This window comes from Mandrillus leucophaeus, unplaced genomic scaffold, assembly GCF_000951045.1.
Source record: "Mandrillus leucophaeus isolate KB7577 unplaced genomic scaffold, Mleu.le_1.0 Scaffold106, whole genome shotgun sequence".
Taxonomy (NCBI): domain Eukaryota; kingdom Metazoa; phylum Chordata; class Mammalia; order Primates; family Cercopithecidae; genus Mandrillus; species Mandrillus leucophaeus.
The window spans coordinates 2,708,794-2,719,731 of NW_012098765.1; the positions used below are offsets into that span (position 1 = coordinate 2,708,794).

General features: G+C 49.0%; 1 protein-coding gene across 1 annotated transcript in view; it reads left to right on the plus strand.

The window, feature by feature from the left end:
- The window catches only part of BLVRB (biliverdin reductase B), a 28,261-nt gene extending 19,383 nt beyond the window's left edge, over nucleotides 1–8,878 (plus strand). Inside the window, exons 4-5 of the mRNA XM_011984249.1 lie at nucleotides 5,157–5,285; nucleotides 8,621–8,878. Of these exons, the coding sequence (XP_011839639.1) occupies nucleotides 5,157–5,285; nucleotides 8,621–8,778 (287 nt within the window). The 3' untranslated portion in view covers nucleotides 8,779–8,878. The remainder of the gene's footprint in view (nucleotides 1–5,156; nucleotides 5,286–8,620) is intronic.
- The last annotated feature ends 2,060 nt before the right edge of the window (nucleotides 8,879–10,938 follow it).

The following is a 10,938-nucleotide window of genomic DNA, read 5'->3' on the forward strand; positions in this document are numbered from 1 at the left end:
GCTCTGTCGCCCAGGCTGGAGTGCAGCGGCCCGATCTCAGCTCGCTGCAAGCTCCGCCTCCCGGGTTCACACCATTCTCCTGCCTCAGCCTCCCGGGTAGCTGGGACTACAGGCACCCACCACCACGCCCGGCAAGTTTTTTTGTAATTTTTAGTAGAGACGGGGTTTCACCGTGTTAGCCAGCATGGTCTCGATCTCCTAACCTCGTGATCCGCCCGTCTCGGCCTCCCAAAGTGCTGGGATTACAGGCTGGAGCCACCGCGCCCGGCCTCTCCCATGTCTTAAGAATCAATTTAAGTGGTTAAGTTTTGCTTCCATGAAAAAGACGAACCTGTAAAATTGATTGAATATGCTTTCTTTTTTTCAATTTTTTTTTGTTTTTTGTTTAGATTGTTTTCTAAATATTAAAGTCTTATGTGTGCCAGGATTTTTTTTTAATTAAAAAAAAATTTTTTTTTGAGACAAGATCTCACTCTGTCACCCAGGCTGGAGTGCAGTGGCATGATCATAGTTCATTGTACCCTTGAACTCCTGGGCTCAAGGAATCCCCTCACTTTAGCCCCTCAAATAGCTAGGACAACAGGTATGAGCCATTGAATCCAGCTTAACTTCTTCTTTGGAAATGATCTCAAACTTACAGAAAAATTGAAAGGACATCAGTATACCCACCGCCCTCTGTTCACAGACACACAGTGTTTTCTTTTCTGACCCATTTGAAGTTAGCTTACATACCTCATGGCTGCTTACTTCAGTGTGTAGGTCCTCAATATACTTTTTAACTTTTTATTATAAAAAGTTATAAACAGAAAAGTTAAAAGAATAGTCATGTGAACAACCGTATTCCTTTTTTTTTTTTTAATTTTTAAGTTTGGATTTATTTATTTATTTATTTATTTTGAGACCGGGTTATGAGGCTGGCTAATTTTTGTATTTTTGGTAGAGATAGGGTTTCGCCATGTTGCCCAGGCTGGTTTCAAACTCCTGGACTCAAGCGATCCACCAGCCTCAGCCTCCCAAAGTCCTGGGATTACACGTGAGCCACTACACCTGGCCAACAGCCATATTCCTGATTTTAAAATTGTGATTGTGTTTTGTAATTGGCTTATGCACATACACATACACAAATAGTTTTTGTTTTTGTTCTCCTAAACTATTTGGGTTTTTTGTTTGTTTTTGCTTTCTTTGAGACGGAGTTTCACTGTGTTACCCAGACTAGAGCACAGTGGCATGATCTCGGCTCACTGCAACATCCGCCTCCCGGGTTCAAGGGATTCTCCTGCCTCAGCCTCCTGAGTAGCTGGGATTACAGGTGCCCGCCACCACGTCTGGTTAATTTTTTGTGTGTGTATTTTTAGTATAGATGGGGTTTCACCATATTGGCCAGGCTGGTCTGGAACTCCTGACCTCAAGTGATCTGGCCTCCCAAAGTGCTGGATTGCCGGTGTGAGCCACTGCACCCGGACTTCCTAAACTATTTGAAATGGAGCTGCACACCCACCAACACCTTCGGCAAGTCCCAAGAAAAGGACCTTTCTCTTCCAGCACCACAGTGCAATGGTCACCCTTTAATTATCTTCCACCCTCTGATTATTAGAGTTTAATATTCCCTCCATATTCAAATGTCAAGGTAAAAGATTAGAAAGATTTTTGTCATCTAAGAAGCTTGGAGTTTATCCATTAGGGCTTGAGGAGGATTGTTTTTTACGGAGGGAACTGAGAGGATTAGAAAGAAATCCAGAGTAAGGCCAGGCACAGTGGTTCACGCCTGTAATCCGAGCACTTTGAGAGGCCAAGGTGGGCGGATTGCTTGAGTCCAGGAGTACAGGACCAGTCAGGGCAACATAGCAAAACTCCATCTCTCCAAAAAAAATACAGAAAATTAGCTGGGTGCGTTGGTACGCACCTGCGGTCCCCACTACTTGGGAAGCTTAGGTGGGAGGAGCCTTTGAGCCTAGAAGGTGGAGGTTGCAGTGAGCTGTGATTGCACCGCTGCACTCCAGCCTGGGCTACAGAGCGAGACCCTGTCTCAAAACACAACAAAACAAAACAAAAAAGAAAGAAACCCAGGGTGAGTTAGAGACTGGATTTGAGATTGTGAACTGGAGGCTGGAGGCTGCAGATAAAAACATGGAATGAGGAGAAGGGGAATAGGGCCCTGAGATCCTTGCTGTGTGGCCTTGGGCCACCACTTCACAATCTGCACCGCAGTTTTCTCATCTGAAAAGAGGAAACCCTAGGCCAGGTGTGGTGGCTCACACCTGTAATCCCAGCACTTTGGGAGGCTGAGGCGGGTGGATCACTTGAGGTCAGGAGTTCGAGACCAGCCTGGCCAACATGGTGAAACCCCGTCTCTACCAAAAATACAAAAATCAGCTGGGCATGGTGGTGCGTACTTGTAATCCCAGCTACTCAGGAGGCTGAGGCAGGAGAATCACTGGAAACTTGGAGGTGGAGGTTGCAGGGAGCATGATGTGATCATAACTTACTACAGCCTCCAACTCCTAGGCTCAAGGGATCCTCGTGAGTAGCTGAGACCACAGGCATGTGCCACCATGCCCATCTAATTTTAAAAATGTTTTTGTTGTGACAGGGTCTGGCTATGTTGCCCAGGCTGGTCTCTGTGACACACCTTTTTATAACCACTAACATTACTCAAACTATTTATTTTTTTTCTAGACAAGGTCTTGCTCTGTTGTCCAGGCTGGAGTGCAGTCGTGCAATCACAGCTCACTGCAGCCTCGAACTCCTGAGCTCAAGTGATCCTCTCACCTCAGTCTTCTGAGCAGCGAAGACCACAGGTGTGGATCATCACGACTGGCTAATTTTTTAATTTTTTGTAGAGACGGATCTCACCAATCTTGCCCAGGCGAGTCTAGAACTGCTGGACTCAACTGATCCTCCTACCTCAGCCTCCCAAACTGCTGGGATTACAGGTGTGAGCCACTGTGCCCGGCCTTTGAACAATTTATATCATCCCAGTTTGCACCTGAGGAAACAGGAAGCTGGCCAGTGGTCGATCCAGGACTTGACTTTAGGCAGAACCCAAGCTCTTAACTATTCACCAAACTGCTCCTAAAAGTATTTAGCATAGTTCTTGGCTTGAGGTAAAAGTTCTACAAATGTCAGCCGGTATAGCTTGGCCAAGTTATAGCTTGTTGAAAGCTAATTCCTGAACAAATATTTAGTGAGTACCTACAATGTTCCAGATACTTCTAAGGGCTGGGATTGGAGCAGGAAATGTGATAGAAAGTGTCACAGAATAACTCTAGGGTGTGGCCACAGGGGAAGGGTCCTAGGGAGAAAACAAGGCCCCAAGAAAAGGAATTGGTAAACTGGGCTGGGGGAGATGGGATTTTGCTATTTTAAGCAGGACAGTCAAGAAAAGCTGCATGGAAAGGTGACCTTTGAGCAAAGTCTGCAAAGAAAACAGGGAGCCACGTGGCTATGAGAGGGAAATGACAAAGGGTCCTGGGTCACACCCGTAATCTCAGCACTTTAGGAGGTCGAGGTGGGAGGATCTCTTAAGCCCGGGAGTTCAAAACTAGCCTGGGCAACTTGGTAAGACCTCCATCACTACAAAAAAAACTTTTTTTTTCTTTTTCTTTAGAGACGGAGTTTTGCTCTGTCGCTCAGGCTGGAGTGCAATGGCGCGATATCGGCTCACTGCAACCGCTGCCTCCCAGGTTCAAGGGATTCTCCTGCCTCAGCTTCCTGAAAATAGCTGGGATTACAGGCATGCACCAAGTCACCCAGCTAATTTTTGTTTTTTTGTTTTGTTCTGCTTTGTTTTTGAGATGGAGTCTTGCTCTGTCTTCCAAGCTGGAGTGCAGTGGTGTGATCTCAGCTCACTGCAACCTCCACCTCCTGGGTTCAAGCGATTCTCCAGCCTCAGCCTCCTGAGTAGCTAGGACTACAGGCATGTACCACCATGCCCAGCTAATTCTTGTATTTTTAGTAGAGACGGGGTTTCACCATGTTGGCCAGGCTGGTCTCAAACTCCTAACCTCAGGCGATCCATCCTCCTCAGTCTCCCAAAGTGCTGGGATTACAGGGGTGAGCCACCGCACCTGGCCTAAAAAAATTTTTTTTAATTAGCCAGGCTTGGCCGGGATGGCGCCATTGCACTGCAGCCTGGGTGATGAGAGGGAAACTCTGTCTCAAAGAAAAAAAAAGTGGGGTTTGGTGGCTCACTCCTGTGGTCCCAGATCCTCAGGAGGCTAAGGCAGGAGGATCACTTCAGCCCAGAAGGTCAAGGCTGCAGTGAGCTGTGTTCACGCCACTGCCCTCCAGCCTGGACAACAGAATGAGACCCTGTCTCCGAGAAAATAAAAAAGAGAGGGAAATGCATCAGAGGCAGAGGGATCAGACATCGCCAAGGCTGAGAGGCAGAACCTGGCTGGAGCAGAGGCATGTAAGGGAGAGTGGTAGGCAGGGTAGGCAGGGACGTCAGAGAGCTGATGGGGCCATATCAGGTGGGGCCTTGAGGGCTGGCCATGAGGACTTTGCTTCTACTCTGAGTGAGATGGAGCTATGGATGTGAACTGATAGGGGTATTCATGGGCTCCTTGGGAGGAGGGAAGGAGGGGCTGAGAGACCAGGGAGGAGGCTGCTGGGCTGGTCCAGGCAAGAGGAAACAGCAGACAGGACCAGGCAGAGTGAGAAGAGGTCAGATTTGGAATTACTGTGATCAGCAGACAGCTCTTACCTGGCCTGTGAGGGAAAGAGGAGGCCCAGAGACTCCCCTGTTTTTGCAACTGGAAGGCAATGGTGAGCCATGGCAGGGTTTTGTCCTGGCATCAAGACAAGTGGGCCCTTGGCCGGGCGCAGTGGCTCATGCCTATAATTCCAGCACTTTGGGAGGTGGAGGAGGGCGGATCACCTGAGGTCAGGAGTTTGAGACCAGCCTGGCCAACATGGTGAAACCCTGTCTGTACTAGAAATACAAAAATTAGCCAGGCTGGTGGTGTGCACCTGTAATCCCAGCTACTGGGGAGGCTGAGGCCGAATTGCTTGAACCCAGGAGGCAGAAGTTGCAGTGAGCCGAGATTGCACCACTGCACTCAGCCTGGGTGACAGAGCAAGACTCTGTCTCAAATAAACAAAAAAAAAGAGAGAGAGAGAGCCCAGGCTGATCCTGCCCTGTGTCCTCCCTCCAGCTTTCCTGCTCTGGGACCCCACCAAGGTGCCCCCACGACTGCAGGCCGTGACCGATGACCACATCCGGATGCACAAGGTGCTGCAGGAATCGGGCCTGAAGTACGTGGCTGTGATGCCGCCACACATAGGTAAGCAAGGCAGGGACCTGGTGGCACCAATGCCATCTGCCTATTCCCTCCTGCCCTCTGGGGAGATCTGCAAGGACTTCCCTGATCACCCTAAAATTGCAAACCTTCCTATGATATTGTGACATATATATTTGGCCTTTGTCCCTGTTTCCTGGCATACAACTCCTAAAATCCTTGGAATCTCTAAAATGATAAATATCTTTTTCTATGTTAAGGAGTTCACTGAGAGCTGGCATCCCCTAGGCAGCTTCAGGTCTGGTCACCAGAAAGACTAAGGCTGGATTAGAGGGTTGGGACTTTCCCTTCTGAGGAGTGGTGAGGGATTGAAGGTTGAGGGGATTACCACTGGCTAATGGTTTAATCCATTATGTCTATGGATTCTGGGGCCTCAGCCTCCTGAGTAGCTGGGATTACATGCCTGTATCACCATGCCCGGCCATAGCTTACATTTCTAGTATGGGAGATGGAGATTAGATAGATAGATAGATAGATAGATAGATAGATAGATAGATAGATAGATAGATAGATATGCAGGCCAAGCATGGTGGTTCACACCTGTAATTCCATCACTTTGGGAAGCCAAGACGAAGGATTGCTTCAGCCCAGGAGTTTGAGACCAGCCTGAGCAACATAGACTTATCTCTACAATGTAAATACACAAAAAAAAAAAAAAAAAAAAAATTAGCTGGGCATGGTGGCACGCACCTGTGGTCCCAGCTCTTTGGAGGCTGTGGCTTGAGGATGGCTTGAGCCCAGGAGATCAAGGCTGCAATGAGCTGTGATAGAGCCACCGCACTCCAGCCTGGGCAACAGCGTGAGACCCTGTCTCGAAAAAAAGAAAAAGACAAGAAAAGATAGATACTAATGGCCGGGCACGGTGGCTCATGCCTGTAATCCCAGCACTTTGGGAGGCCAAGGTGGGCGGATCACGAGGTCAGGAGATCAAGACCATCCTGGCTAACACGGTGAAACCCCGTCTCAATGCCTGTAGTCCATTCTCCTGCCTCAGCCTCCAGAGTAGCTGGGACTACAGGCACCCGCCACCACGCCTGGTTAATTTTTTGTATTTTTTAATAAAGACAGGGTTTCACCGTGTTAGCCAGGATGGTCTCAACTTCTTGACCTTGTGATCCACCCACCTCAGCCTCCCAAAGTGCTGGGATTACAGGTGTGAGCCACCATGCCTGGGCTTTCTTTTTTTTTTTTTTTTCTGGAGACAGAGTCTCACTCTATTGCCAGGCTGGAGCGCAGTGGCGTGATCTTGGCTTACTGCAACCTTTTGCCTCCTGGGTTCAAGTGATTCTCCTGCCTTAGCCCCCAGAATAGCTGGGACTATAGGCATGCGCCACCACGACCAGCTAATTTTTGTATTTTTAGTAGAGACGAGGTTTCACCATGTTGGCCAGGTTGGTCCCGATCTCTTGACCTTGTGATCTGCCCACCTTGGCCTCCCAAAGTGCTGGGATTACTGGTGTGAGCCACTGCACCCAGCCAAGTGTGTGAAAACTTTCAAACCTCCCGAGTTGAACGCATTAAAGGTTTGTGAATACACATAAACCCTTTGTTTAGGTTCAGTGCTTAGCTTTTTATCCTGTTCTCTCTCCCTCTCTCCTCCTCTCTGTCTCTCCATGAATATATAGATAGATTTTGCTGAATATATTGTGAAAAAAATATATGCATATATATTTGGCTTAATCATTTGAGAGGAATTACAACATTGTCTCACTTCACTCCTAAATACCTAGACAGCTATCTCCTAAAAGAAAGATATTTGCACACAAAACATGATCACACCTAAGGAAAGTGACATTTACTGTCATATCATTTAGTATCCACTCCACAGTAAAATTTCCTCAACTGTCAGGCCGGCACAGTGGCTCACATATGTAATCCCAGCACTTTGGGAGGCCAAGGTGGGCGGATCAGTTGAGGTCAGGAGTTCCAGACCAGCCTGGCCAACATGGTGAGACCCCCGTCTCTACTAAAAATACAAAAATTAGCCAGGTGTGGTGGCGGACACCTGTAATCCCAGATACTCAGGAGACCGAGGCACAAGAATTGCTTGAACCTGGGAGGCAGAGGTTGCAGTGAGCTGAGATTGTGCCACTGCATTCCAGCCTGGGTGACAGAGCAAGACTCTGTATCAAAAAAACAGAAAATTTTTTTTCAACCTACCCTGCCCTTTTTCTTTAAGTTTCTCATAATATTAACCAGGCCAGGTAACTTTAAAAGGCCCACATTCTGGAATTTTCTAGCTGTTTTGCCACAGATTCAGATTAAACATGTTGGGCAGGAATGCCGCATGGGGTGAGGGTGTGTGTTCCTTTTTTTTTTTCTTTTTTTTTTGAGACGGGTCTCCCTCTGTTGCCCAGGCTGGAGTGCAGTGGCACAATCTTGGCTCACTGCAACCTCCGCCTCCTGGGCTCAAGTGATTCTCCTGCCTCAGTTGCCCAAATAGCTGGGACTACAGGCATAAGCTACCACACCCAGCTAATTTTTGCATTTTTTGTAGAGATGTGGTTTGGCCATGTTGGCTGGTCTCAAACTCCTGAGCTCAAGTGATGCTCCCACCTTGGCCTCCCAAAGTGCTGAGATTACAGACGTGAGCCACCGTGCCCAGCCAGGGCAGGCGATTCCCGTCCGCTTTGTCCCAAGCAAACACACAGCCAAGGGTGTGTGTTCCATACTGTGCATAATTCCAGCCTGTCTCTGCTTGGGTGATGGTACATTTTATCCCTAAGTTTAGTTGGTTACTGTCAGATAATTTGTTGTTGTTGTTGTTGTTGTTGTTAGAGACAAGGTCTTGCTCTGTCGCCCAGGCTGGAGTGCAGTGTCACGATCATGGCTCCCTGCAGCTTCAGCTTCCCTGGCTCAAGCAATTCTCCAGCCTCAGCCTCCTGAGTAGTTGGGACTACAGAGGCACGCCACTGCACCCGGCTGATTTTTGTATTTTTAGTGGACTCAAGGTCTCCCTGTGTTGCCCAGGCTAGTTTCAAACTCCTGGGCTTGAGTAATCCTCCTGTCTCAGCCTCCCAAAGTGCCGGGATGATGGGCATGAGCCACCGCCACTGGCCAGGGCAGGGGATTCCTGTCTGCTTTGTCCCTTGCTTGGGTGCCCAGCACCTGGCCACATAATAGGTAATCAATAAGGATTTCTTGAATGAATGAAGCAAAGGATATAGATGAGCACCTGCATACCGGAAGTCCATTCTTGGCTGTGACACCACCCAGGCTGGGCACACAGTAGACACCCTGGGAAGGTCTTTCTGGGGGTCAAATTTTGGGGGAGGGGAAAGGTGACTGCTTCACCCAGCCCTTCTGTCTTTACTTCACAGGAGACCAGCCGCTAACTGGGGCGTACACAGTAACCCTGGATGGACGAGGGCCCTCGAGGGTCATCTCCAAACATGACCTGGGCCACTTCATGCTGCACTGCCTCACCACTGATGAGTACGACGGCCACAGCACCTACCCCTCCCACCAGTACCAGTAGCACTCTGTCCCCATCTGGGAGGGTGGCGTTCTGGGACATGAGGAACAGAGGAAAGGGACAATAAATGTTGAGCAAAGAGCTTCAAATTATTCTAGAGAAACCGACTCTGTGACTCTTCTCTCTGCCTCTGTCTGAGTATTTTGGTGTGTCTGCCTGCCTCTGTGTAAGATTTGCTTAGTATGCATTCATTCATTTGTTCAGTAACAGCTTATTGAGTCTGGCTGGGCATGGTGGCTCACGCTTGGAATCCCAGCACATTGGGAGGCCGAGGTGGGTGGGTCACTTGAGGTCAGGAGTTCAAGACCAGCCTGTCCAACATGGTGAAACCCTGTCTCTACTAAAAATACAAAAATTACCCGGGTGTGGTGATGCACACCTGTAATCCCAGCTACTTGGGAGGCGGAGGCAGGAGAACTGCTTGAACCCGGGAGGTGGAGGTTGCAGTGAGCTGAGATCGCGCCACTGCACTCCAGCCCGTGTGACAGAGCAAGACTCCATCTCAGTAATAATAATAACTTAGCTGGGCAGGGTCGTGTGCACCTGTAGTCCCAGATATTCAGGAGGCTGAGGTGGGAGGATGGCTTGAAGCCAGGAGTCCAGGTTGGGCAGCATAGTAAGACCCCATCTCTACAAAGTTATTTTTAAAAATTTAGCTGGGTATGGTGGTATGTACTTGTAGTCCCAGATACTCAGGAGGCTGAGGCAGGAGGATGGCTTGAGGCCAGGAGGTCAAGGCCTGGCCACTGCACTCCAGCCTATAGGACAGATTGAGACCCTGTCTCCAAAAATAAAAAAAGTTTGTGCTTTATTTTGAGGATTTATGCAAGGAGTGGAGCATCAGAGAGGTAAGGCAGGGGGACAGTTGGGTGTGTGTCTTATGAAGCTTCCTTTGGCTACTCTGTGAAGGTGGATAGGAAGGGCACAGGAATGGAGGCTGATAGCCCAGAGGGAGTTGGAGTTGGAGGAGGAGCCGTAAGGAGGGGAGGAGAGAGAGGGTGGGAGGAATGCCTGGGACCCTGTGTGGACAGTTGGTGAGGGGTGGAGGGGAGACATCAGGAAGAAGCACAGAGCTGTAGCCTGGGGACAGAGTTACAGTAGTGCTTCAGGAGGAAGGCTGAGGCTGCAGTGAGCCGAGGTGCGCCACCGCACTCCAGCATCCACGACAGAGTGGGACCCCGTCTCTAAAACAAAAACCCAAACGCAGTAGGGCTTTCCTGATTTGGGGACCCTATAGGAGGAACAGGTTTTGGAGGAGGAAGCGGAAGAATTGCTCCTTCCTAATTATGTCCTTTTTTGGAATCAACTGTCCGGTTCTTTTGTTCCCAGGGACACCTTCCCCAGGCCTGAGTGAGCTGAGACGCTTCTCTCTCCCTACCTCCAACCCACACCACCCACCTACCTATTCCCCTCCCCTTTATCCCCTCCCCCCGTGAAATCCTTTCGTCTTACATTGCAAACAGCAGGATGACTTGGTTGACAAACTCCAACCGGCAAGAACTGGTCTGAGGAGGCTTAAACCTCCCTTCCCAGAGGTGGCCTGGAGAAAACTGCCTCCTCCCCTTAGGGAAACTCATTGTAGGGGTGGGGCATTACGGGTGAGGGCTTTCAGGACACTAGGAGTGTCTTCTTTCTGCCTTATTTTTCTGTCACATTCCTGAGCACGTAGCAAACTTTCACTGGGACCTGCTACGTGTTCAGCCTTGTGCTATGTGATCCTGCAGACCAAGTGGTGGTTGACAGATATATCCTTAGTACCTGCCCTCGGTGGGGGGTTCCTCAGTCCATATAGTAACTGACAGTCCAGGACTGGGATGGTGGCACAGGAGGCCATGGAATCCTAGAATAGATCCTAACTCAACCTGGACTGCCAGGGAGGGCTTCTGAGAGGAGGAAACCTTTGAGATAAGTTCTGAGAAGCAGCCTGGGAATTGAGGGTATATTTTCAGGATGAGGAAACAAGTTTAAATATCCAGAGGCGAGAGGATTGTTTGAGGCCAGGAGTTCAAAACCAACCTGGGCAACACAAGGAAACCCCCACTGCCTCCCTCATCTGTATTTTAAAAAGTGTGTGTGTGTGTGTGTGTGTGTGTGTATATATATATATATTTTTTTTTTTTTGAGATGGAGTCTAGCTCTGTTGCCCAGGCTGGAGTGTAGTGG